The 27410-nt window shown below is 37.2% G+C and overlaps 1 protein-coding gene across 4 annotated transcripts; it reads left to right on the forward strand.

The window, feature by feature from the left end:
• Positions 1-5708: 5708 nt before the first annotated feature.
• On the forward strand, positions 5709-26318 carry LOC148877666 (homeobox-DDT domain protein RLT2-like). Of its 4 annotated transcripts, none has more exons than XM_088942280.1 (18): positions 5709-6541; positions 6643-7110; positions 13138-13217; positions 14581-15105; positions 15191-15280; positions 15365-15529; positions 15623-15845; positions 17522-17622; positions 17777-17863; positions 17989-18141; positions 18248-18403; positions 19327-19536; positions 19614-20330; positions 20412-20957; positions 21452-22090; positions 22239-22343; positions 24759-25022; positions 25322-26318. In XM_088942280.1, the coding sequence occupies exons 1-18, from the start codon at positions 6409-6411 to the stop codon at positions 26183-26185; spliced, it is 5526 nt and encodes a 1841-aa protein (XP_088798406.1). In that variant the 5' UTR covers positions 5709-6408; the 3' UTR covers positions 26186-26318. The 4 variants fall into 4 exon arrangements, with proteins under 4 accessions (XP_088798406.1, XP_088798408.1, XP_088798407.1 ...); XM_088942282.1 differs by having other exon boundaries at positions 25325-26318; XM_088942281.1 differs by having other exon boundaries at positions 13141-13217.
• Positions 26319-27410: the final 1092 nt, after the last annotated feature.

Here is a 27410-nt window from a genome sequence, read left to right on the forward strand (position 1 = left end):
CCTATGGTATACCGAGTTGCTCTCTTGTGAACCGCTCTGAGCTGGGTTGTCCCCTAAGTGACGGGCTGCCTGCAGTCGGTTATGCCGAGCTAGCGGACCTAAGGTCTTCATGCCTTGGGATGTTTAGAGAAGGATCGGTGCGTTCTTGCTTGGGAATGGCCCGAGGTCCATTGGGAGGAGCTCGAGTCTCAAAAGGGGTCAAGGTGCCCCGAGCTCGGGACCCCTAGAAGTCCCTTGACCCCGGGGGGAGGTGCGAGCGAGGTGGATTTCAGCGAGTAGTTTTCCCGCCAAGCTGTCGTGCCGAGCTCGGTGGGAGTTCCCCACCGAGCTGTGCTCTTGTCCGTTGTGCTGTTGTGCTGAGTCACCGTTTGAGCTAAGTCACGCCTACGTGTACCCAAGCTACGAGGTCAGGCCAAATCACCCTCTATCATGTATATAGTTTCTCAAGTGTATGGGGTATATAAGTAATTAACCCTAATTATTGATAGAATGAATCTTTATATTTTTAAAATATACCTAAGAATGAAATCATATTTTTCGTCCAAGTGGTGGGTAAGTAGTTCAACCATTTGGGTCAAATGGATGATTTAATGATGTCCTGAATAAATAATATAAATTTAAAAATATAAAAATACAAAAAATAAAGAGATTTTGAAAAAAAAAATTGGACATGTTTCTATTATTATATATTTGTTATATTAAAAACATAAGTATTGTAAAACAAACATATTTTTATTAGTGATGGGCATGGAATATATAGGTTGAACCTAATAAGAAATGATTGAGAAAACAAATACAAATCTATATCTATATCATTACTACTATTAAAGTGTGAAACTTTTGTTTAACTAATATACCCCAGTTTTTGAATTTTGCCCCTCTCCCATTGTAAAGATAGATATGTAATTTCAATAATCATTTATTCCTCATACAAATCCCACTCATTTAAGTTTTATATTTAAGGTATTAACTATTTTTGTATTTGGTCCCCCTCTAACTGTGGAGGCACAAAGTGTAATTTAGATTAATGCATTTCTCCTCATTCAATTCCCTTTAAGTCTTATATTTATGGTATTAGCCCATTATTTCATTGAGTCTTATATTGATTGATCATATTAATATTAATATTAAAAAGTGTGTCACAAAAATAATCATTTTTATAGATAGTAGAAATGAAATATAAATTTAAAACCAACCCAAAAGGGAGTTGTTTCATGTTTGGTGGCAAGTCAACAATTTAACCATTTGAGTCAAATGTATAAACCCTTGATGTCATAATTAAATAATAATAAACATTTAAAAATATGAAAATATAAAAAAATTTTAGAAACCATTTGGGCAAATATTATTTGCTATCATCATCATAAAAAAATTTGCCACGTGCAAAGCACATGAACCCTTACTAGATGTATGTATGTATATAATATTTCTTTTTCTTTGTTCCTCTTCTCTTTTTTTTTTCAAGTAATAGTGCGATCATTTACTACTTTTGGGTTTTAAGGTACAAAGCAGTTTTTTGTTGAATAAAGAAAGAAAAAAATATTTTTCAAGCTTTTGGTTGGGCTTGAGTTCAGGCCCAAACTTTGGGCTTTATATGAGGGCTGGGCTTAGGCTCAAAACCTAGGCCTAGTTCGAGCACATCTTGACTCGACTTGTGAACAAGTCTAATGATCACCCTCTCAAGTAATATTATGAAATGCTCCAACATACTATTAGACAATTTTTGTATGCCCTTAGCTTCAATCAGAATGATGTACATTATGAGTTTATTATAAATGAGTAAAGTACATATTTGATTCATTTTCCTGTGGTGTGTTTCTGTGTAATATCCTTAAATTGGACACTTAATGAGACTCATGTTAGTTTAGAATGTTCACATCCAATGGGTTAGTCTGGGGAGACCTATCCTGATGAGGCTGAAACTGATGTGCCACCAAATCGGTTGGGGTGGCCTGTCTTAGACGCCAAGGTGAGACCCAAGGCACATGTAGTGTAGGATTAATTGAATCTTTGAATCGGACCAGATTTCCAGTATTGCCTTAGACCTTGGAGATTAATGGGCAAAATTGAAAAGTTACACCCGACCCCTAGACTCGATTATGATACTACACTAGGTGTCAGATTGGACTGTCTTTGATGTACCAACCAGTGAGATCCTTAGCGGGGTCAAAACCTGGATATGTTGGAACAGTCTGAGAATTCATATGAATGGTGATCATAGTGACAGGATCAGCCCCTTTGTCGAACAAAGGTAATGATCGGGGATGCACTCTCTCTGATGGAAACCAAGACTACTGGCAACCGATTTTAATCGTTGAGATTTGTTTTGCAAAATATATGTTATATAAGATATAAAAGTATATATATTATGGTTTCTAAAATATTTGCAAAAGGTTTTAATTCCCGGGATCTGTATAAGAAGAGAGTGCAACACTGTTCCTTGCAGCCGAGGGAGAGGTCCTCTCTTGTCGGGCAGTATTTGATCATTATGGGTTGAGAGGTTAAGTGTAAGACCATTGAGGGTAATACTTGATGGGCTAATCTTGCATCTACCCACAGTCCCTGGGTGTTACAAGGTGGCTTGGCCCAAGGACCACTTAGGGTAAGTGTTGGGCCCATAGAGCCCATGTGATGGGTTTCGGGGGGTGCACTGACCATAACAGTGTATTCGGCCAGGCCTTGTAACAAAGGCTGGGCTGAACCCATGTGGTTGATGTGTAGATCAATGTTTGGGTCCCACGCCATACAAGGAAGCCCAAGTAGGCAATAGTTAGGAAGGCTAAGTGAGCACATAACCTTAATGAGCCTAAAGCCCATTTCGAACTGGGCTAATTAAATTAGTTAAATAAGGGGCGAATTCTGGGATTGAATAGGCAGACAGGATAGGGTCTTAACACTATCCACTCAAAGAGTCCAGATCTGAATCACATTCAGATCTAGAAACCTCCTAAAGAGATTAAGAGAAGGTTGATCCAATCTACAGATAAGATAAGGGTTTACCCTTATTACTTAAAGGTATGTCTGATACAAATATGACTTGGATCAGCAACTACTAATGGGATTAAGAGCTGATCCCTTTAAGGTTACAAAAGGAGGAGGGGGTGGCAACCTTTAGAAGACACATATTCACATCTTCTTCAGAGCTGAAATCACAGAAGAAAGAATTAAGCAACCTTGCGAAATTCTTTCTTGCCGCCTCACCTGCCAGTTTAATCTTCAGTTCAGTGGGAGAAATCAAGATTCGATCTTGACATCAGTTCCTTGTGAAGTGACTGACAGAAAGCTATGCTCACGTGCCATCTTGCTAATTCTTGCGAAGGATTAGGTTCTTGGAGAGAACACTGCTGATTCTGCTCCACCCTACACTGCGCCATCTTTAGTGGGAGCAGTCTTTGGATCCTTCCTTGGGCGTGAACACCTTCGTTGAGAGATATTATTTTTCTGTATCAGGTATAATCCTCTCCTACTGTTTTTATTTAGATTTGGTTCGATTCATGGTTCAAGATTGATCTTTGAAAAATATGATTTTTCTAAAAATAGGGAATGTGATTCCCAGTTGAGAGGAGGGAAATTTTTTGAAATTCGCTCACCTTATTATACAAGATTTGGGCATCAATACAATAGATCTCACACTCCCTTCACATACCCGGGTTTTTGACCCTAAGGCTCTGTTTGGTTTATGGGAAGATTTGGGTGGGATGGGAAAAGATGGGATGGGATGAAAAAGTGTAAAAGATGGCATTGTTCACATTCCTCCTTTGTTCGAGACGAACATCGTCACAATTACCTCTTCAAATAGAAGACACCACCATATTGAAAAACCCCTTTAGGAACTTCCGTTTGTCCTTCTTTAGGAACTTCACGAACAGAGGCACAACTTCAGGAACTTCACGAACAGAGGCATGACTGTTCGTCTCTGTTTTAGTAGAATATGTGGTTGTTTTAGTAGAATGGGAAATATAATATAGTTGTCGTTGAGAAAGGGAGGAAGACGGAGTCGCACTGTTTCTCTCCTTCCTCTTTGTCGTCGCTGGTTTGCTTTTCTTGGCCTTCCCTCCTCTACTCATCGTGATGGTAAGTGGTAACAGTGATTTCCCATTTTTTCCACCAGGGTCACACCAAAACAGTGCGACCCCAATTCCATAATTTTGGGATCTGTCATCCCACATCTTTCCCATCCCATCCCTCTTTTTCCCTCAAACCAAATAAGAGAAAATAGAATATTTTTGGAATATTTCCTTTTTCTCATCCCCATCCCACAAACCAAACGGAGCCTAAGAGGATCTCACTAATTAGCATATTAAAAAGAATTTAGTGCAAGACCTAGTGCAATATCATTATCAAATACGAGGTTCAATGCAAATTTTCGATTTTACCCATGTTTTGAAGGTCCAATGCATAATTGAAAATTATTCAATGTTTAGTATTTTTTGCAAATACCTAGTAAATGTATTTAGGTCTAATCATAGCAATCAAGACAAGCTTCTTTATCATTTTGGTAATACACCAATGTCAACATTGTAAAAATAAAGTCCCCAAGTCTATCAAATAGTTAAAAATCTTTTAAACTAACATAAAATCTCATAGACATTTTTTTTTAAGATGTGATTTACAAAAATACTAATATGAATATAAAACAATAATGAATTAATATAGTTTAGTTTACATTAATTTGATTGGAGCTAATTAGTTCTAAGAGGTTTAACTCCAAAATATAAAAAGAGAGGAGAAGTTCTAGTATTTAGAAAAAACCTGAGGGATTTAATAATTTACCCTCCAATTTATAATTAAACAACAAATTTTATTCCCACATTTATTTTTTTTGGGGTTTTACCGTTCAGTCCACCTCTAAGTGCAACTACTACGGGTGGACTGAATCCTGCCCGTGGATTCATGCCAAATTCAATTCTTGAGGTCTATGTAGGGTCTTCACTTTTGATGTAGCGCATGAGCTGACTTTAATAATACCATTTTAGGGGTAAAGTGGGGCCTATACAGCCATGCGTTTGAAGCAGCTGTCGTTTGATTCAACCTATCTCTGCTACGTGGATGAATGACGTGAGCAATCTGATATATGGCAGCCACGTGCTCAATATTAAGTCCATTTAAAGTCTTCAACGCTTTACACACGTATTTTGTCACCTTGAAATTCGATAGAAATGGCTGTCTGGTTCTGGCTGATTCCTTACGTAGGAGACGAATTTTATGAATGAACGGTTTGGATTCAAATCTTCAGTTCTAAGTGGTCAGGTTTGGATTGGACTTCGCTATGGTCCATCAGATGGTTATTGTTATTTAAACATATCAGATGATGGGGCCCCACAAGTTTGGTGGTCCAAAGTAGCCATTGGGCCGGTGGGCTACGTTTCTCGCTCCCCGGTCCATGGTCTCCCAAACTAAAAGAATCTACTTGATTCTTTCTCAACCAAAAGTTGACCCAGCAGCAGCTGAAAGTTCAACGTCAAACCCAAATTGGGGAAAAGCCTTCGAGCCTCAACATCCAGCCCAGTTCTAAAGTTCTTCAATTAAGAAAAAAGTAATCAGTGGGCCCCACGACATCAGGCAGGGCCCACTACCCGACAGACATGAGCTTCAATCCCAGCCCGAGCTTTTACCCGTAAAAACTAAACCCGCGAAAACGAGGGGCTTGGATTTAGAGAGAGAAAGCAAACTACAGATAGATAGAGAGAGAAATGGAGAGAGAGGGCGGAACAAACAAAGATAACTCCAAAATTCAAAGATTAAAATAAAAAAGAGGAACCACAAATGGATTCGTGAATAGATCGTCCGATTTCAAAGCATCTTAAGCTTAGTAGTAATCCAACACCGGAGAAAAAAAATAGAAACTTTTAATTTTTAATTTTAATTTCTTTGTCATATTTTTTTACAACAGAAATTGCGAAGCGCGTTGGTATTTTAGATCGATAGGATACAAAGAAAAAAAATAAAGAAAAAGAAAATATGGAAACGAGAGAGACTGTTCGTTGTTTCTCATCTTTAATTGTTGTTTCAATTACGATCTCTTGTTTTCTAGTTTTTCTTCCTTTTTTTCTCTCGCAATCTCTTAATAATATTATTAATAGTAATCTCTTATCACAACTCCTTCAACAACTATTACTCCTTGTTAGTAATTATTATTATTGTTTATTTTTATTCTCCAAATCTCACCGCACATCATCCCCCACTTTTTTCTTCGCCATCACGACTCAGAACAATTCACATTCCCTTTTCGTCAAAACCCAAAACATTGTTATTATTAATTCTACATCAGAACGGGTTCCCAAATCTGTCTCTCTTCGCTTGTCTTCTCTTCCGAAACCCTAGTTTGTTCTGCTTTCTGGGTCTCGATTTTTAGGGTTGGAAGCGGCTTTGAATATCTTTCTCTTGTGGGGTTGATCTTGTTATTCAATGGAGGCCGGTTCAGAGGGGGAGAAGAAAAAGCCTCCTGAAGGGGGAGGTAGCGGAGGCGGGGGAGAACAGAAGGTGAAGCGCAAAATGAAGACTGCTTCTCAGTTGGAACTTCTTGAGAAGACCTACGCTGGTCTGTTAAAATTTTGAATTTTTCTGGTTCTTTTTAGTTTGGTATGTTTGCGTTTTTTGATTTCTTAGGGTTTTGATTTATTGGGTTTGGATGCGAACCAGTGGAGACGTATCCGTCGGAGTCTCTGCGAGCGGAGCTATCGGCGAAGCTGGGGCTGACGGATCGGCAGTTGCAGATGTGGTTTTGTCATAGGAGGTTGAAAGATAGGAAGGTTGCGCCGGTAAAGCGACAGAGGAAGGATGCGCCGGTGTCGTCAGGTGGGGTTGGAGATGAAATGATGGTGGGTGGTGATTTGGGTAATGAGCCTGGGTCGGGGTCGGGTTCGGGGTCCAGTCCATTTGGCCAGGGTGAGCCGAGGAAGGTTGTTGCTCGAGCGTCGTCTGCTGTGCCGAGGATTGGAGCTGATATACCAATGATGAAGAGGTATTATGAACCGCCGCAGTCCATAACCGAGCTACGTACGATTGCTTTTGTGGAGGCTCAGTTGGGGGAGCCGTTGAGGGAAGACGGGCCCATTCTTGGGATGGAGTTTGATCCTTTGCCACCAGATGCATTTGGCGCTCCTTTGGGTACTTATTCCACTCTAATGTTCTCTTCTCAGAAGTTGGTTCTTATTACACTTTACTTTCAAGTTCTTAATTTTGTGTGAATTGGTAAGGTCATCCGCATCATCTTATGGGGATTACAAAGTGTTTCATTACCAACATTTAAGGGCTTAGTTCTCTCTTATGTTGTGGGTGTCTGTTTATCTTATCAGTTGCAAGATCTCAAACCAAAGCCTTGACAACCTTAACCAAGGAACTGAATTGAACAAATGCACTGCCTACTAAGGAGTTTATATCATTGGTTATGGATCTACAATAATGCCCACAACCTGGGGAACAAAGTGATGGTCATTTTATTTAAAAACGACCGTATTAGCATTTTCACCCACATGTAGATGATCTTGATAATCTGAACCGAAGGTTGACAAGTAATAGGACAAAAGCTTCATGCAAAAATGGAACCAGTGTTTTAAAAGTTGCACCTAATTTCAGCGGTCAAACTGATTTGTGGGGTGTGCCTTGCTTAAACCTAGGTGCTTCTTGCCTGGCTTGATATGTTTTGATGAATTAACTTTAAGTTTGATGTTTGAATGGGTAATTTAACATATTATAAATATAAGTTGTAATTATGATTTTTACGTTTAAACGTTTTTGCCTATATATAACTTGAACCTTCAAGGCTATAACCCTCATTTCTAACACACCACTCTAGTCAATTGAGCCAACAGATTTTTATTTTCTTTAAGAATTTTGGAATTGCATACTGTTATATTTTAAGTTTTCTTTTATTTTTTCATAGGATGCAACTCACTTTATTCAGGCCATGCCTTGTGCCTTGCACCTTGAGCTCTAAAGGTTTTAAATTTTGGAAACTTTGTCATTTATGTAGCGTTTTTTTTTACAAAGTTTGGAATTTTAGATGTTTTTGTTGAAATTTTAATTAATTTATCAATATTTTTAGTAATAAATCTTCATATGCTGTGTTGATGGTTAGGTCTGAACCAAAATTTCATTTTTGTTTTTTTGTTTTTTGTTTTGGGCTACACAACATGGGGGATTGCCTTTCCCTAACTATCACAAAAGCAAATGTAATTGAAAGATCAGCCTAGACCTAACTATCACAAAAGCAAATGTAATTGAAAGATCAGCCTAGACCTAACTATCACAAAAGCAAATGTAATTGAAAGATCAGCCTAGACCTAACCCTATCTCTAGGAAACACTTCATGGCCAGCACTGGCGAGCCCATCTGCAGCAGCATTTGCCTCCTTGTAGATGCGAGCTTAGCACATGGTCAACCCATTTCTGCTACAAATCAAATGGCATTCTTCAATAAGAAATTTAATTTTCCATGGTGACTCATCTATCCCATTTAAGCAGTCTATTACAATTTTAGAATCACCCTCAATTGTAACGTTTAAAACCATAGGCATTAGGGACCCCTTGCACTTTAGTTGCACTTCTACCGGGAACCTTTTTCGTTGGAGGGCCAGAATAAACTGTTTTTGTAATCCCTCTGAACTTCTCTTTATCTTTTTTTCCTTTTCTGACATTCATTACAAACAACAATATCATCACAATAATGATTTAATAATCTATTAAGTCTAAAAAAATGTCTACAAGCTTGTCATATAAATCAAACCTATCATTAATGAAGTAAAACCAATCCAAATCAATCCTAAATTAGATTTCTAAATAACAACAATTTATCTTTTCAATAATAGAAGGTAGTCTGGCTTGATAGAATAACTAAGAATTGAGAATGGGTATGATAACTCTTATCTTTAGATTGATGGGAGTGAGGATGACAAGAAAGCAATCAAGGGTGGGTCCATGGGTGTTTTCTTGTATTTTATGTTCTTGTTCAAAGTGACTCATTCATGTAATTCAGTTTTGTGCGGTAGGAAACATTGTTAGTGAGGGAGAGAGAATGGTGGTATAGTGTCTTGTTTTCTTTAATTTTTCTTTGAGAAAATCTAATAACGAAAGATGTGGAGTGAGAATAACAGGTAATGGTAATGTAGGTGGTAGGTCTTGTCCCTTTTTTATCAGTAACATGAAAATTTCATTAGAATTAGGAGAAAATAAAATTTTACAACACAGGCTAAAACAGCCTGGTCCGTTAAAGATGTTACATTACATTCCAAAACAATTGATCCCTAGAAACCCCTTGCTTGGCATACCATTTGCAGATGTTGTGGGCGGTAGGTCTTATCTTGGTAACCAAAACCATGCCAAGGGTGCATATTTTATGTTCAAACCATTGAATTTACCATTAATGACTCATTTATAGGATGCAAAAGCAATAAGTACTTGATCGCCAGGCATTGTGGGACTTGCCCACTTGTATTTTAGGATCCCCAACTCAATTGAGCCTTCTCCCAACTTTATGGGGTTGGTTACAATTATATGAATCCAATGTTTTAGAAAGCGACCTGGAACCGGAACTGTTCTGGCCACCCATTTCTGGGTTGACGGTTTGACCATTTGGTTCGAATGGATATCCTGTTCCGACAAAAAAATAGTTAAAATAAAAAATGGCCAAAAACTGTTGAACGGGTCAACAGTTCAACTGCCCGGGTCAACTTGTCATTGACTGATTCAACGGTTTTTGTCCAGGGACCAGGTTTGGGGTAAAACCGAACCGGTTACCTGTATGGTTCCTGGGCCAAACAGTCTGACCATCCAGGTCAATGGCGGTTCGAAAACCATGCATGAATCCTGTTCTGCCATTCCTCTCTGTTCAGTGTCATATCCATTGTTAAATAATTGGCCCTTGAATCATTTTCCTACTACTTCAACATATGTCCTTTTTGTTCTGCCCCTGGCTCATCTAGACTCTTCAACGTGTAAGAGATCACAAACCTCTCCTGTCTCCATGCAATAATATAATTATCTTTACTCTATGATGCCAATACTTGCCTTGGCTTTACATTGAGGCCATAAAAGTTTAATCAGAATATTTTAATAGTTTATATTATGCCAATGATTGCAAAGAGCAGTTGTCCACAAATATTTTAATCTTTAAATCTAAATGTCTTTTATTTTGACTTTTGCATGTGCATGGTACACTAGTCATTTAAAAAAAAAATAATTGAAGATGTGATGGACTATTATATAATGCAAAGAGTAATATTAAAATGTTAATGTTTTTTTATTGGTAACTTAGAACTTTATTGATTTTGATAATAAAAGATAAGAAAAATCTATGATACCAGAAAGACTTTGACCAATCAAAACTCACTGTGATTTTTTTGATAGTAACTCACCGTGAATTTTGATGAAAAGCTACTTGATTGGTTACCATTTTTATGATGCTAGTTGTTTGGTTATAAGTTTTTCTGGTATCATGTCTTTCTGACATCGTAGTCGAACCATAAAAGATATGTAAAACTGCCATGCAGTTGCCTAAAGGTCTGACCCAAGCAGCCAGGCCTACCCTTGAGTATTATCAACGAAAGTAATGGTTACTGGTTGTTGTGAGTATGAAGGTCTTTTCATACACTTATGGTACCTTTTTTTATTGATCATCAACAATCAGGGTCTGTTTGGTTCACAGTCAGAATCAGACTCATAATCTTGAATGGTCTATTCCCATAGTCTGTTTGGTTCAGACAGGAATCGGAATGGGAATTGGATTCAACTGGAATGGGATTTCATTTTCAAGGGAGGGGGAGAGGATTCCATTCCTCTCTCATTTTATCATCTATTTGAGCTACTCCTAGGTTCCTTTGGATGAGTTCATTTTTTATCAGATCCATGATCATGAGAGTTTGGCAAAGTTTTAGTTTTGGCTGCCAACCTGCCGAACAAGGTGAGGTGGCAAGAGCAGAACTATTGGCTACAGTATATGGGGTTGAGAAGGCAATGGAGCTGGGTATTGATAGACTAATCATTTAGGGTGACTCGAGAACTGTTGCGAAATGGCTAAAGGAGGGGGGGGGGTGACATGGCATTTGAGGAATTAATTCAGGTGATTTAAATGGTTATCAAAGGACATGGCAATCCAAGTTAAGTGGGTGAGGAGAACTGCTGACAGCTTGGCAGATTGTCTAGCTAAGCAAGGGGTACAATGGACTCATGTATTGGGCTCAATTGTAATTACTGGGTTGGGTCAGCTTTTCTATAGCTGTGTTTTTTCTTTTCTTTTTTTTTTTTTTGATCAATAACACTTTCATTAATTCATCAAAGAAGATTTACAAAAGGAAGACAAACACGCTTATCTTCCAAGAGCAACAAAGAATCTCAAGAAAAGGAAAAAAGAAAGAGAAAAGAAAGAAAACACACTAAAGTTACAGCTTGGCCCAAAAAAGTGAATCCCTTTCTGCTCCTTTGTTTTTGTCTTTTCTCACATCTTGTTGTATCCATGAAAGAATTTTCATGCTATTGCTCCCTGAATGTCTGGAAATTAAAACAACAAGATTAGTAGTGGTTGTACCGATTCTGGTGGGAATTTATCTTCTTTGAACCTATTTAATGGGTGGAGTGATTGATTGTGGAATCAATGCTGTTAAAAATTTTCAACTCTAAGATTGAGTAAATTTATGATAAAGATCTTATAGTCTATGTATGCAACATCAAGTTGGTGGCCCAAATTTAAACAAAAACAAGATGAAATAAGGGGAGGATTTTCTACAGGCCACACGTTTTTGGTTGAGTCACAGGAAAAAAGTCATGGTGCTTATCCAAATCTACCCCTTAAGCCCATTCTGTAAAAGGGGCATTATGCAAAGACCCCTTAAATGTTCCGAACAAGAATTATGAATGGTTCAGAAATTTGAATATGTTCAAATTTATAAATCTATAAATTTATAAATGCTCAACCCCAAGTTTAAGTACCCTGACCTGAAGCTGTCTCTAGTCTCTAATTATGAAGAATGTAAACTAAAGTCTCCATGCAATTGAAAATTTGAAATGTTAAATGTTAGTACCACTTTTTTTCCATTCAGAGCACAAATAACATCCTCTAGGGCTTCACATCCATTCTTGTTCTTTATATGCGCTGGCTCTAAATTAAATGCTGATACCTCTTTGTTGTTCATCTCTAATCTAAACAACCTCTAATTCCTTCACTTATGTTTCATCTTGTGTGAAGCCTCATACCTTACCAAGGTGCTTTTGACATCCTTCCCTAGATATGCTTGCTTACGATTGATATAGTTGGGATTCCAAAGATGAATCTCTTTTACTCTTTTTCTCTAAATTATCCAGTTAACTATCAAAAGAAAACACTGTTGTAGTTTTCCAAATTCGCTGTTATTTTTCATCCAAAATTGCAAACTATAGTTCTAACTTCTAAATGCTTTTGATGAACTGTAATGTATTCTATCCAATAGCCAAAAAATTGCATGGTCAGCACATGGATATTTCTTTTGTTACAAGAGATGAGTGTGGACCTTGGCAGTGGAGGTTGGGAGTACCTTTTTCTGAAGTTAAAATTGAAAAAACTACATTTGTGTCTCTCCTGGCAGCAAATGTGGCAAAAATTTGAGTTCGCATGAATTTGAATCCCCGTACATCTTTAGCACTGCAACATCCCTATGTTATATATGTATTGTATGTATACCATGCATGTCTATGCTATATATAAACTACTCATTAAAGTATGTGCTCCAAGGAAGATTAGCATGACTCCTTGCACAAATATGTCATTCTTATGAATGCTAAACATCTATTATCTTCCTACATTGAGAACATTCTCTATTTCTGTCTTTACTTGAGAATATTTGTTTGCAATGTATGAAGCCACATTGTCTTCTTTGCTTTTTTCAGAAATTTTACTTTATGGCTATAGTTACTTTCTTTATTTCTCTTTCGTAAAGACTGAGCTGCCTATAAAATGGTGTCAAGATGTAGAATTTTGATTGCTAATGGATCTATTTCCTGTTTACTTTTCTTTTATGTACATGCACAGACACAATTTTATGATCTATTATTTTAAATAATTGTTAGCGAAATAATTGCTAATTTATTGGAACTTGGGTTTTCTTTTATGCTAAATAATGTAAAGTAAATGATCCTGCTAATTTTCCCGAGTTTGTCTATGGTACAGCAGTAATGGGACAACAAAAGCAAGGTGGACGGCTTTATGATGGCAATGTGTATGAGCGGCATGATGCCAAATCGATCAAAGTTAGTTTTTGCACATATGAATTTGGAATGTTTTCTTTCTGTAGTATTGTGTGTCAAAGATTAAGATGAGATGTCTGGTGATTCATCATCGGTTTATATGTGAATATCCTTTTCTATCTTGAAATGTTTGTCGTCCACTCCCCAACTATACTGTTGGTGTCATATTCAATGTTTAATCTCTCTGATATGCCTATTTACATTTTGTTTGATGATGAGGTAATTTGTTGAGATATGAAAATCTCTTGATTTGCACTCTTATTGATTTTTGATTTGACCTTTTGGTGCCATTAATCTTCACGTAAGTGATTACATGCCTTAAAGTATAGGAATTATGGGATGATTCATCATTGAAATGATAGTCTTGACTTTATGTTGGAACAGTGTAAAAAGGCCTTTACTCAATTCTGGTTCCAACTATCTGGAGTCTTGGGAGGGGTAGACCGGGTACAGTCCTAAACTTTGACACTTTCTTTTCCGGACAAAGTGTCTCCCTTCAGACTCAAATCCACATTCTCATGCATGCGAGCCTGAGATTTTGCCATTACACCAAGTATGGACCTTATATGTACTGTGTAAGATTGTTTTAAAATCTGATTGTGCTTACTTGTTGCAATTGTTATTTCAATTTTTGATGTGGTTCCCTTATGGTGCAATGAAGCTTATCGACAAAGATTTTATTCCTAAGTTCTATTGCCTGAGTTTAGCAAGAGTGCCAATGCAATTTTGCTCAATTATCATCATTATCCAATCCTTATCCCTGCTTTTTGTTTGCTCAATTTGATCTCATGGAGGATTTTTTGCATTTTGCTAGGGAAAAGTTCTTTCTTTGGCACCTTGCACCAAAACTATTTTTATTTGCATACTTGTTGCCTGCTATTTTAGCTGAACCAGAATTCTCAAGTTGCAAAACACAACTAGCGTGAAGCAGGTCTTCAATTATCAAAAAAAAAAAAACTAGTGTGAAGCAGGTCAGCCTGCCCCATATGTTTTGGGGCAACTCTATCCCCATACATATGTAAATGTCCAGTCCTTATTTTGGATCCTTTAAGTAAATAACAAGAGAACTAGTTTGTCAAATTTGAATAGACTAGATTATTGTTTAATGGCATGTTTAACCATTTTACTGACAATGTATTATTTCCTCTAATTATTTTATGGTAGCTTTAAGTCTTTCTCCATCACCTTGACGCATTGGGCTTTACACTCAAAAAATTCCATTCAAACAGCTTTTGGGTGTTGTTATTGTTGTTTAGTTCCAGAAATCATATCCTCTTATTTATGGTTTTAAAATTATTGGAACTTTATGTTTCATTTGTAAGAATTTAGAAGTTGCCTGATCTTGCTCCCTGCCCGTGTTTTGCAGACATCATCACTTTTACCCAATATGGAGCATTGTTTTGTACCTAGTTCGTCCAGTGGAAAAAGAAAAGCAGCAACTGGAGTTCATGTGGTTCATCCCCAGACTGCACCAAGGACTGTCCAGGAATATCAGTTTCTCCCAGAGCAGCCAACTGTTAGATCTGATGCTTATGAAAGAGTTGCCCCATCTCACTTCTATGATTCACCAATTGATGGTCCAAGTTCCAGGACTTCATCATTATCTGCCGTAGGGACATTTCTTCATGGAAATGAACAGATGGGAATTGGTTATGGATTCCATGGACAGGTGCCAGGTGTTGGTCATTTGCCCCAGCAAGTTAGGCAGGGCCATGTCTTCTCATCAGGTTCAGGAGAGTATGAAAATATTCCACACAGGAACTCCTATACAAACATTGGGATGGATGCTCAGTTTGCTTCCCATCCAATTGGACTGGAAAATCCATTTTTACCATCTGATAGGAGGGTTTTCCATGAAGACGATGTTTCTCGGATGGAGAGGAAACGCAAGGTATCCTTAACCTATATGAAGTGGGTTAGGTTTTGTTTCAATTTACTGAAGCAGTATTTCAGGCACATTTTATTATTGTTTACAGAGTGAGGAAGCACGAATAGCAAGGGAAGTTGAGGCCCATGAAAAACGTATTCGTAAAGAACTTGAGAAACAAGATATGTTGAGGCGAAAGGTGATGTCCATATCACTCTTAATTCTGTTTTCTACAAAGTTCATTAGATGTGAGCTAACATTTTAGATTGTATCCTAATTGAAGAGAGAGGAGCAAATGAGGAAAGAAATGGAAAGGCATGATCGTGAAAGGCGGAAAGAAGAAGAGAGGTTGATGCGGGAAAGGCAGCGAGAAGAAGAGAGATTCCAGCGGGAGCAAAGGCGTGAAAATGAGCGAAGGGAGAAATTTTTGCAGAAAGAAACTCTTAGAGTAAGTTGTTTGGCTATTTGCTATCATGAATGGTGAATTTGGAATTTTTTTGTGCCCCAGTTTAACTTGTAGAGGTTCTTTATCATAGTTCAGGCTGAGAAATTAAGGCAGAAAGAAGAACTTCGTAGAGAAAAGGAGGCAGCAAGAATTAAAGCTGCTAATGAGAGGGCTACTGCACGCAGACTTGCTAAAGAATCTATGGAGCTTATTGAGGATGAAAGACTGGAGCTTATGGAATTGGCTGCTTCAACAAAAGGGTTGCCCTCAATGATATCTCTTGATGGTGAAACACTGCAAAACCTTGAGTCATTCAGAGGTAGCATTTTGTAACATCTCTGTTAATTATTTGTAGTTCAGGGTCCATATGTTGCTAGGTTATATGTTATTACCAATTGCCTCGGTTATCTGCATTTTTGTATCAAGGTAACTATTAATGTCATTATCATTTTTGTCTAAGGCCATATCAAGGTGATTGTCCTCTATGCTTGGGACTGGAAAATGCCAGGCAAAGCTTGACATTGATGTCTCATTTATCCGAGAAATATAGTACTCTGTTATTGAGTTTGAGAATTTTTATCAGAAATACTTGGAATTATGTTCAATGTCATTGATAGTGAAAAGTTGCTGAAGGATGACAATTATATCATAAAGTAGGTAATTAGGTACTAACCGTGGTCATGCTATTTCCCCTCTTTTCCTCTCCAAGCACTATTGCTATAATAACCCCATATTGGTGGGTTATAGTTCTGTTTTAAGAAACCCTGTGATAGATTATCTCATCTTTTGTTCTTGTTCCATTTGAGGCCATTGATGTTATGTTTGTTGTCACATCAACAGAGCAATTTTCTGAGTGTAATGATTCTATTTGAGAGAAATTCTCATCATACAGTGAGCAATGTCATTATGATGGTCCTGGTTTACTTTAGGTGTCACCTCGGTGATTCTTGGACCTTAGTGCGTTGGTGGTGCCTAGGTGATTAAAAAGGGCAGCCCAATGCATGAGGCTCCTACCAATGTGGGGTCTGGTGCCCAAGTGCTTATTATTTATTCATTTATTTTTACTTGAGGTGTTCTCCTGGGACTGACTAGATGATGTTCTGGTGGCTTAGGTTAACACCTAAGTGATTTCCAATATTATTTGCCATTTTCTCTGTCAAAACTTTCTTTTGCTATGCATGTTATTATAAGTTATTCTTATATTATTATGTTTCTGTTTATTATAATACATCACCTATCTGCTTATTGTTTTTATTTTAATTGTTATAGTTTGTTGCATGAGGGAGGTCTATTTGTTAACTTTTCATAGCAGATATGTCCCTAATTTTCATAATTTGTTCCAATTAATTTTCTTTTTAATCTTCAAATACTGCCTGTTGGTTTAATCTTTAACTTATGATTTTAGGAGTTTCTTTTTTATCTCCAATTGCTTATTTATGGCTTTTTCTTTAACTTCTATTTTGATTCAAAGAAAATTTTATGGTATTGTATTCCTGAATAGTGTTGCTCAGGGTCAGGGTTAATGTGTTAACCTTGAAAAACAAATTTATTTACTAGAATTGTGCGAACTGCATGCAACAGATTTTTCATTTTGCCTTGTTAAGGTAGAAGCAGGAAAACATATTAAAGGGAATAGAACAATGGTCACTCCTGAAATGTATGATCTTCCAATTTTGGAGTCAAATCTTCAATTCAAGAAACACTGGATTAACTCACACAACATAGAGAAGCATCTTGATTTCGACTTTTTTCATAAAAAATGGCTAAAATATGAATCTACATCAACTTTGTTTCCCTTTTGTTTGGATATTAGATTGTATGAATCTTTAATTACTGAACTATTCATTTTATATACATTTCAGAGGCATAATTGTTTACCCAAAAATGAGATTCTGTTTGTTATTCTCTCTCTGTTCCACCCTGTATTTAGATATCTGATTTGTCTTGTTTCCAGTATTTCTTTTAATTGGTTTTAATAAGATCTTCATTACTTAGATATGTTGAGTACATTTCCTCCCAAGTCAGTGAAATTAAAGAAGCCTTTTTCAGTTCAGCCCTGGACTGATTCAAATGAGAACATAGGGAATCTTCTTATGGTATGCCCTATCTAACCCCTAATAGACATTACCGTGTTTTCTTTTCTTTCTTTTTTTTGGCTGGAGGATTGGATCTTAGGTAGCAAATTCAGTTTCAGAAAATCTCATGCATTAAATACTGCTCTGAGGTTTTAAGGGTTGTTGAATTTCTCAGGTTTGGAGATTTTTAATTACTTTCGCTGATGTTCTTGGACTTTGGCCTTTTACGCTTGATGAATTTGTTCAAGCTTTTCATGACTATGTAAGTTCTTATATTAGTTATGTCTTTTAGTTCCATTCCAGTTTCATTTTTATCCCTTTATTGTCTAATTTACTCCAATTTTCCGATTTTGATATTCATGCTGATTTTTTTTTGCAATATTTCAGGATCCAAGATTGCTAGGTGAGATACATGTTTCTCTTTTGAGATCCATCATAAAAGATATAGAAGATGTTGCAAGGACACCCTCTATTGGACTTGGTGCTAATCAAAATAGTGCTGCTAATCCGGGAGGCGGTCATCCACAGATTGTAGAAGGGGTAATCTCTATTTTATGCTATTTGCTGTTTTTATCTTAGTTTCAGCTTAGTATTCTTTTTTTTTTTTTGTGTAGGTTTTTGTTTAAAAGTCTGCTTTTTTCATCAGGCATATGCATGGGGGTTTGACATACGCACCTGGCAGCGCCACTTAAGTCCATTGACGTGGCCTGAAATTCTGCGGCAATTTGCATTGTCTGCAGGATTTGGGCCACAGCTGAAAAAGAGGAGTATTGGAAGGGCTTATTTTCGTGATGACAACGAGGTTCACCACTAATACGTTAAAACCCTTTATTATCATTGATTCAAGTTTTCGATGGTTTTTATTGAAAGAGAAAACTCTAGTGCATTCATTTTCTTTTAAATTTCCTCTCGATAGTTATTTATTTGAGATTTACTAGTTTCAATATCTATTTGAACTGTTTGTACAATGTTGTGACAAGAAATGAAATTGTAATTGGGCTTACAATATAAATGCACAAAAGTTATTTGCTTAAAAAGCAAGGATCTTCTGCATTTTGGACTTTATAGACTGAGAAACTCAAGAATCTGTGAAAATAAGAATGAGACAGAGGAGAGGCTGTTATCTATACTTGAAGCAAGAATATCATCTTTGGTTTGGTTTGAATAGTAATTTAAAGGGAAACCATTTAATTCTTTCTTACAAAAGAACCCTTTTTGTATAAACTAGAGGTGTTAGTGTGTATACTCGAGTCTACACGTCCAAGGTGGATATGGGGCTTTTGTAATCTCTTCTTGTTTAATACAAATTATACTTAATCCTTTTCTTCTTTAAAAGTAAATAGAAAAAGAATCTTGATTTCTATATAAATACAGGTATCACCAAGTTTGCAACCACCATTGTTATATTCTTTTTGTCGTAACTCTGTCAAATGGCTAAGGTTCGATTGGTAATAAGCTGGAGCAGTTTGCTAATATCAGTGAAATTGTGTCAGAATATATAAAAATTGTAGAAGCATAGATGGTTCTGTGATTTTAGGTTATCTAAGTTACCAAGTAAAAAATTGTTGCAGGGTGAAACGATTATGTTGAATTCTCTCGTTCTGATTGTAGGTTATTTTACTTAAGACTAATTATCTTAGAAGCTTCTATTTTTATATATTTTTGTTGGAGTAGTTGAGTGGTCTTCACTAGATGTTGATAGGGCATCTTTCTTTGTACATACAGGGCCATGATGGTGAAGATATTGTTTCTATTTTACGAACCGGAACAGCAGCTGAAAATGCTGTTGCTTTAATGCAAGAAAAGGGGTTTTCTCATCCACGCAGATCACGACATCGCTTGACCCCAGGAACAGTTAAATTTGCTGCATTTCATGTTCTTTCTCTTGAGGGAAGCAAGGGGTTAACAATATTAGAAGTTGCAGACAAGATTCAGGTATTTTTCATTACATTAAGACTACGTCTTTTGCTTTTCTGGTCTCTTTTCCGATTCTTTTTCTTTTTTCCTTAAAGAAATCTGGTCTCCGGGACCTTACAACAAGCAAGACACCTGAGGCATCTATTGCCGCTGCATTGTCAAGGGATTCAGCTCTTTTTGAAAGAACAGCTCCTTCAACATATTGTGTTCGTCCTCCTTTCAGAAAGGATCCTGCTGATGCTGAGGCAATATTAGCTGCTGCCAGGGAGAAAATTCAGATATTTCAAAATGGATTTTCAGATTCCGAAGAAGCTGAAAAGGACGGAGATGATGCTGATGATGTTGGAAAAGACGAAGATTCTGATTGTGATGTTGCTGATGATCCTGAGGTTGATGATGTTAAAGAATTAACTCCAAACAAAGAAGCATATCATCATGGTGAAGCTAAGTCTGCTCAAGCATGTTCAAGAAATGAGAAGGGGATCTCTGGCAATGAGGTTGGAGAAACTCCACCGCATAACTTTCCCAATTCTGGGAAAAGCTTCTCTCCATTCTTTTCAGAAGGCACCAAGGAAGTGATTAGTTCAGGTGCCACCTTTGATCAGTCTGTTGATGTTGCTAGAAACTGCAATGATACAAGCAATCCTGATCAAGAGGACACAGAGATTGATGAGAGCAATTCAGGTGAACCCTGGGTTCAAGGGATAATGGAAGGGGAATACTCTGATCTTAGTGTGGAGGAGCGTCTCAATGCGCTTGTTGCCTTAATTGGTGTGGCTATTGAGGGAAACTCAATCCGTATTGTTCTTGAGGTAACAAGTTATTAGGTGCAACTTTTAATTAATTTAATGATTTATTTTTTCATCCGTGGTCTGAAATTGAGTGTTTTGCAGGAACGTTTGGAAGCAGCAAATGCTCTTAAGAAGCAGATGTGGGCAGAGGCGCAACTGGATAAAAGGCGAATGAAAGAAGAGTATGTGACAAAGTTGCAATACTCGTCTTATAAGGCTGAGAATAACCTTATTAGCCCTGCAGCTGAAGGCAGCCAAAGCCCGTTACCTGGTGTTGATAACAAGAACAATGAGGCTTCTCTGAACCCATTCAAGCAAGAGCCTTTTCTTGATCCACAAAATGGTCAAAGTACTCCTAGTAACATGCCTGCTGAAAGGAACTTGGCAGGTCAAGAGATCACTGTTCAAGATAATTTCCCACTTCAGCAACATTCATATGCCACAGAAAAGTCACGCAGACAGTTAAAATCTTCTATTGGTCACAGAGCAGAAGAGATGTATGTATACAGGTCTTTACCTCTTGGTCAAGATCGTAGGCGTAACAGATACTGGCAGTTTGTTGCATCTGCTTCTAAAAATGATCCTGGTTCAGGCAGGATCTTTTTTGAATCTCATGATGGCTGCTGGAGACTTATTGACTCAGAAGAGGTAGCAATCTCTATTAGGGCCTGCTTACAATTTTATAAATTATTTACATAAATTGCACATAGTGTCTTATTTTTTAATCTTAGGATTTGACAGTTTGCAAATTATAAACTTGTCACAGGTTCATAGCAGATGCAAATTTGCAATAGATTAGAGTTGAGTTTCTTTAAAGAAAATAATTAGCAAAAGAAATTAGGAATTTCATTGAATAGAGACAGGAGCTTAGAAATATACCCGAGGATAGATGATTCCGATGCAACGACAGGAAAATTGTGAGCGATAAAGTTAAACACGAGAGGTCCATGCTGGGATACTTTGATCTCCATTAATTATGAAGTCTATGATCTCTTTCTTCATTTGGGTTCAATAGTCTTATGGTGGAGAGCAATTCTAAGCTAAAGTGCACATTAAGCTATCCTCTTTGTTAAAATACAGGATCTTGTGCATATCTATATTATTGGGTCAATTTAGTTTCATTAAATTCAATTTGCATACAGGTTTTTGATGCTCTTTTGGCATCTTTGGATACACGGGGCATCAGGGAATCCCATTTACACTCTATGTTGCAAAAAATTGAGAATTCCTTCAAGGAAGCTGCAAGAAGGAACTCATCTAGCACCAACACTGTGGATGCAAGTAGAGTAACTGTAAAAACTGAAGCTGCTGAAATGGCTTCTGGTTCTGATTGCACTGCTGGAATTGATAGCCCCAGCAGTCTGGTGTGTTCAGGTTCTGAAACATCAGAGCAGTCATTGTCATTCAGAATTCAACTTGGAAGGAACAAATCCGAGAAAAATGATGCCTTGAAGAGATACGAAGATTTCCAGAAATGGATGTGGAAAGAGTGCTTTACTCCTACAACATTGTGTGCCATGAAATATGGGAAGAAAAGATGCCAACAACTTTTAGGCACTTGTGTTTCCTGCCAAACTTTGTACTTTTTTGAAGACAACCACTGCCCCTCTTGCCATAGGACATTCAGCAACTTCTCTAACAACTTAAATTTCAATTTTTCGGAACATGTGATTCAATGTGAAGAAACGCAGAAGGTGGATCCTGACTGGAATTCTTGTGATCTAGATTCTTCTCTTCCCTTGAGAACCAGGTTACTGAAGGCAATGCTAGCTTTAATTGAGGTGAGAAGTTGGATATGTTTATTGGAAATTTCTGTTTGAATAAGAGAATGAAGAACATTATTGCACATATTCTAGCTGAAAATATGTTTTTTTTTTCTCCATGTTTTGTACTTCTGCTCATTTCTAGGTTTAATTTTTTGGTTTGCAGGTTTCTGTTCCACCAGAAGCTCTTCAATCTTTCTGGACTAAGAGCTATCGTAAATATTGGGGTGTCAAGTTGCATAGTTCTTCATCAGCTGAGGAGCTTCTGCAGGTCTGTATTCTTATTTTCTCATCCATATGTTTCTTTGGTTTTTCCTATGTTTTTCTCAATTAAATCTGCTCAATCTTTGATGTTTCCAGAGTTTTTTGACCTTTTCTACCTTAAATCCATGAAGTATAGTCAAATATCAATTCTTAACTTGGATTCGTTTTCCAACAAAAATAATTTTGGTTTTTGAATAGTATTTCCATCCAATCCACCATTCATTTATTTGTTTCTTTTTTTTTTTATGGTTGAACTTGTTATAAGAACTTCTTCGCTGTCTTGAGATTCCCACAAAATTTTCTGTATAAAGTGCAACAAAGGGCCTCAAAGGTGAATAGAAACTCCATTTTTTGGGCTGTGTTGTAATTGCTTTACATGTTGGGTGTACATTGGATGTATTCAGGAGTTAAGAATGTTTATCTCCTTTGCTATGTAATTTTTCAATCCTTTAATAAAATTCATTGTTATTGATAAAAAAGACTATTACTAAATGCCAGCTTGCCACTGGGTGATAGACCCATCTGAAGTTTGTTTTCAACATATTCTGGTCGTGCTCATTTCAATTGAAAAAGAAGTTGCAGATGTTAAAAAATTTATGCAAGTTAATTGAAATACTAGAATCTTGAACTGAATTGAAAATGTCCAGATTTGATTCTTGAAGGGATTAACATCAATATTGGGTTTAGGAATGCATCTTGGGCAGCTTGGAGTTTTGCAGCCAACCTTAGCTCAATCTGAAGAGAACCTGATTCAATCTTAGAAATTAGAATAAACCAAATTTATTTTTCTTGTCTAATCCTGTTAGGTTTATTGTTCTCTAAACAAAGAGGCATGTTAAAACTAACAGTGGAAATGAAATTGCTTTATAAAGTGGTCAGTTTGCACACATTCACATTGGTCTAGGGGCCTCCCCTTTTGGTCTGAAAATTTTATCCCACGTTCTTGCATGCTGTCAGGTTTCTGTTGTGTGGCCCTAATACTCCATCTTTGTATGCTTACGAGCCAGTATCTGCTGTACATTGCTGCACACATGATAAAAAGATGTCCAATGTTTGCGCAAACAGGGCATGAATGAGGTTAAGTGCATGTGAATTTAAAATAGCTTTTGCAAAGAATTTAACATAGTTTTATATTCGAGAAAAAATGAAGTTAGCTCCATTGACTGAAGGCCTTCTCTCTGTGACCTCTGGCTTGTTTTGCCTCTTTTATCTTACAGTAGCAGTGTTATTGATTGCCATGGTGACAGAATAGTCAGCATTGGATATTGTTAACCAAGTGTGATTCGCACGTGCCTTATCCAACTGCATCAATTCACTGTCAAATCTAGCAAGAAGGCAGAAACTGGTACTGGCTCAATAATGGTTCTTGTCAATGAAACCATTCATCTTCAGATATTTTGGGGGCTAAGTGAGTGGAGGAAAGAAGCAGACCGGGTGGTAGGGCCAAGATCTTTGACTTCATGGTGGTGTCCACATGTCTTTGCTTGCTTGACAGGGTTCCGAAAACTCCTTTGATGGTTTAAGTCTCTATTAGTGTATTTCAAATTTCAAATGTTTGTTGTTATTAGGAATTTGGGAGGGAAAGGGACTAGAGACTGTTTAAAATTAAAATGTCCAAATGCCATAGAAAGATATGCCTTAATACCATGTGGTTGGAACCAAAGATGTGGGCTGAAATTTAACATTTGACAGTTGCAGTCTTGGCAACCTAGGACCATCAGGCATGGGAAGTGTTGGATATTCAATCAAGGGTGAGATCTCTGTACTACTTCAGGGTCTGAAATTAATCCATTCACTAGTATGGCCTAATCTGATGTTTTAAGGGGATTGCAAGGTAGTCAGTCCTCTGCTCGATGGAGAACAGAAAGGAAGGTCCACAGATGTTTCAACGGCTGCTTGTTCAGATGGACAACCATGCTTGGCTAATTTAATAGCAGATACTCTTGCTTGCTGTTCAATCTTTTTTTATTGCCGGGGGGGGGCAGGGTCTCCAAGGCTGGGCATTTATGTAAACCCAACCTGATTGAATCAGAAACATAGCGTTGTGGTGTTTTATCTTCTTTATCCTTTTGGATACAAAGTTTTTCACCATTAGTACAATTCACTGTTACTGATAAAACATTTTCTGATTTTCAAGACTCTTGTCTGTTTTCATCTATGTAGTTGGTATTCATAATTAGTGTCATGTTACTGATAAAAAAAATTAGTATCATGCTGGGGGGAGCAACTATATTGTATTGTAGTAGTCTTGGTGTGATTTTTCTTTGATTCTTCTACAAGTTTTCAATGCAAAATCTTGGAGATGGGATGCATTCAAGTAAGATCCTGCGGAATATATTTTTTCTAAATCAGAGCTTATGCTTCCCCTAATCTTTGCATTAATTGCAATGCTTTCTTAAAATATAGTTGTTAATGTATGCAGCTATTGACTATGTTGGAGGGCGCAATAAAAAGGGACTGTTTATCATCAAATTTTGAGACAACCAAGGAACTGTTAGGTTCCTCTACAACATCTGGATCTAATACTGATGACTTCCCACCTCCTGAATCAATTGCCGTACTTTCATGGGTACCTCTAACAACTGCTGCTGTGGCTTTAAGGCTTATGGAACTTGATGCTTCCATCTCCTACATGCTGCATCAGAAAGTGGAGTCCAGTAAGGATAAGGAAGCTGGGGAATTCATCGTGAGTATTTATATCTCATGAATAGCAGTATACTCTTAAGTTAAAATATTTATAAATATGAGAATGATTAGTTTTGTAACGTTTCATGCATACTATTGGAAAAATCATGCATGGCAGAATTTATGAGATCGTTTATGTTGTTATCTTGCCTTACATGCAACAATTAGTGGATGTGCTTAGCGGTCTTAGATTATTGAATTGGTTGGCAAGCTTTTGAGTCATACCCAATAATTGTTTCGGTTCTGTTTTTAAAAAATTTCTGGAATGTTTTTAAAATCAGTTTCATCTTTTTTCAACAGAAGCTTCCATCAAGATATACGGTTGTAAAAAATTTTCCTGAGATTGAACCAGCAGAAGCTGCTGACCAAGGTAAATATATGCAAGAAGAGAGCTGGATTGATCCAGGCAGTGGGCGTAATAGCTCTGGACGTGGACGTGGGGTTCGTGGGAGAGGTCGAGGGCGCAGTCGTGGAGGAAGGTGGCAGAGAAGAGGCACTGTATCCAGATCTGAACCTTGCAATAGTGTGAAGATAGGTCAAGGTCTGGAGCGGAAAGGCCGAACACGTGGGCGTGGCCGAAGGCGGGGCCGCCGGACTGTCAGAAGTAGGCAGAGACTACAGAAGAGAGTGGTTGAGGAGACGGTATTGCATCATTTCAACTACATTGACAGCCCCAAGCAGGATAGTGGTGGGCAATCGCCAAGAAGCTCAGTTGGGGGAGATTGGGATATTGAAGAAACCAGGAGAATGCATCATTTTGAGGGGGCTGAAAATAGTAACAGTGCAGAAGCATCATCTGAATCCGATGACAATTGTCAAGGAACGGGTGATGAGTATGATGATCAGGGAGCAGATTATGCTGGGGTTTTTAATGGAAAATCTGAAGACTTAATGGAGGGAAGTGATGAGGATGTTGAGGGAGACGATGATGGAGATGGTGAAGATGCAGATGTAGATGCTGATGGAGATGGTGATGATCGGGATGAGGAGGAAGATGAGGATATGGATGAAGTGGATGAAATGGATGGGGAGGTGGAAGGGGATGAAGAGGGAGATATGGATGACGGGGAGTTGGATGGGGTGGGGAACGAGGACGAGGATGGAGAGGGGAATGGAGATGAAGACCAAGGCATTGGGTCGACGTCTTCAGAGTATAGTGATTAAGAAAATTTTCTTGTAAGTTAATTTTAGTATACAGAAAGTTAGTGATTATTAGCCATAACGATGATCATGTTTACAAAGCCTGCATTCTTTTATTTAAGAGTTGTAGCGCTCACCCTGTAGCTTTTACCTGTAACATTCTGGGCGGGCGAAACAATGAATATATATATATATATATATATATATATATATATATATATATATATATTTATATATCAAAAAGAGGAGAAATTGAATTTGATCAAATCAAATACATTTTCCTTTCTAGATTTAGCACTAAGCCGATACTCCAAAATGTATTCTTCTGAATTCAGTTGAACTGCTGCCTTCCAAGCTACGCGGGTATTCCAATTCTGCCCTTTTCTTTTTTTTTATTATATGCTTTTTAGAATTTTGATACCAATGTGATTTGTCTCAAGTTGGCAGCTATCATTAAGTTTGGGTTGAAGTGTTGAACTAGAATAAAAAATTTAGTTTAACCCAAACAATCCGTCAAATAACAAGTTGTAACTGTAGTGTGTTTTCTTTCTTTCTTTTCTTATTTTTTAAAATTTTTGAGGTTCTTTGTTGCTTTCGGAAGATAAGCGTGTTTGTCTTATTTTTGTAAATCTTCTATTGATGATTAAATGAAAGTGTTATTGATAAAAAATAAATAAATAAATAAATTACTATGATTGTATTAAAGTGGAAGACATTTCATTCCTTATGAGGTCAAGTGAAACTGCAGGAAGAGACATCATCCCATCAGAATGATGGAGAACTAATTCTCAGGTTCAGCATTGTCAATCCTCAAAAGTCAAAACTCAGCAAATCACCACTGAAAATGCAAGTTACCTACGTCTCTACCTCCTAGCTTTTCCTCATGGCCAAGATGTTTCTGCCCAGGATTCATTTTCAATCTATATGTATATCCTGAAAGCAAAAGGATGTACATGTATGGTCGATTTGTGTCCGGTTGCTAAATGGATCATTTAGATCCATCTACACGAGTGTAGGTAGAGTGCGCGTGCGAAAATTTTAATAGAAAAGTTTCTTTACAATTCAATTTATTACTTTTATGGGGACCGACACATGTAAAAACTCATCAATTAATCTCATCGACCAATGGTATTTTTGCTTTAAAGTTTTAAATTTAATTTTTTAAAGTGTTTATAAAAATCCATCAAATAATTTCATTGACCAACGGTTTTTTGTTCCACTTTTTTAAATGTTTTGCTTTAAAGCTTTA

Source organism: Nelumbo lutea, chromosome 1 (assembly GCF_056320005.1).
Source record: "Nelumbo lutea isolate HS-2025 chromosome 1, American lotus-T2T, whole genome shotgun sequence".
Taxonomy (NCBI): Eukaryota; Viridiplantae; Streptophyta; class Magnoliopsida; order Proteales; family Nelumbonaceae; genus Nelumbo; species Nelumbo lutea.

Bases quoted from the DNA above. Each gene is read 5' to 3' on its own strand.
- LOC148877666 (XM_088942280.1), top strand. From the start codon at position 6,409: ATGGAGGCCGGTTCAGAGGGGGAGAAGAAAAAGCCTCCTGAAGGGGGA. The intron at 15,846-17,521 runs GTAGCATTTTGT...TTCATTACTTAG, and splicing joins AAACCTTGAGTCATTCAGAG to ATATGTTGAGTACATTTCCT. The intron at 17,623-17,776 runs GTATGCCCTATC...TGAATTTCTCAG, and splicing joins ACATAGGGAATCTTCTTATG to GTTTGGAGATTTTTAATTAC.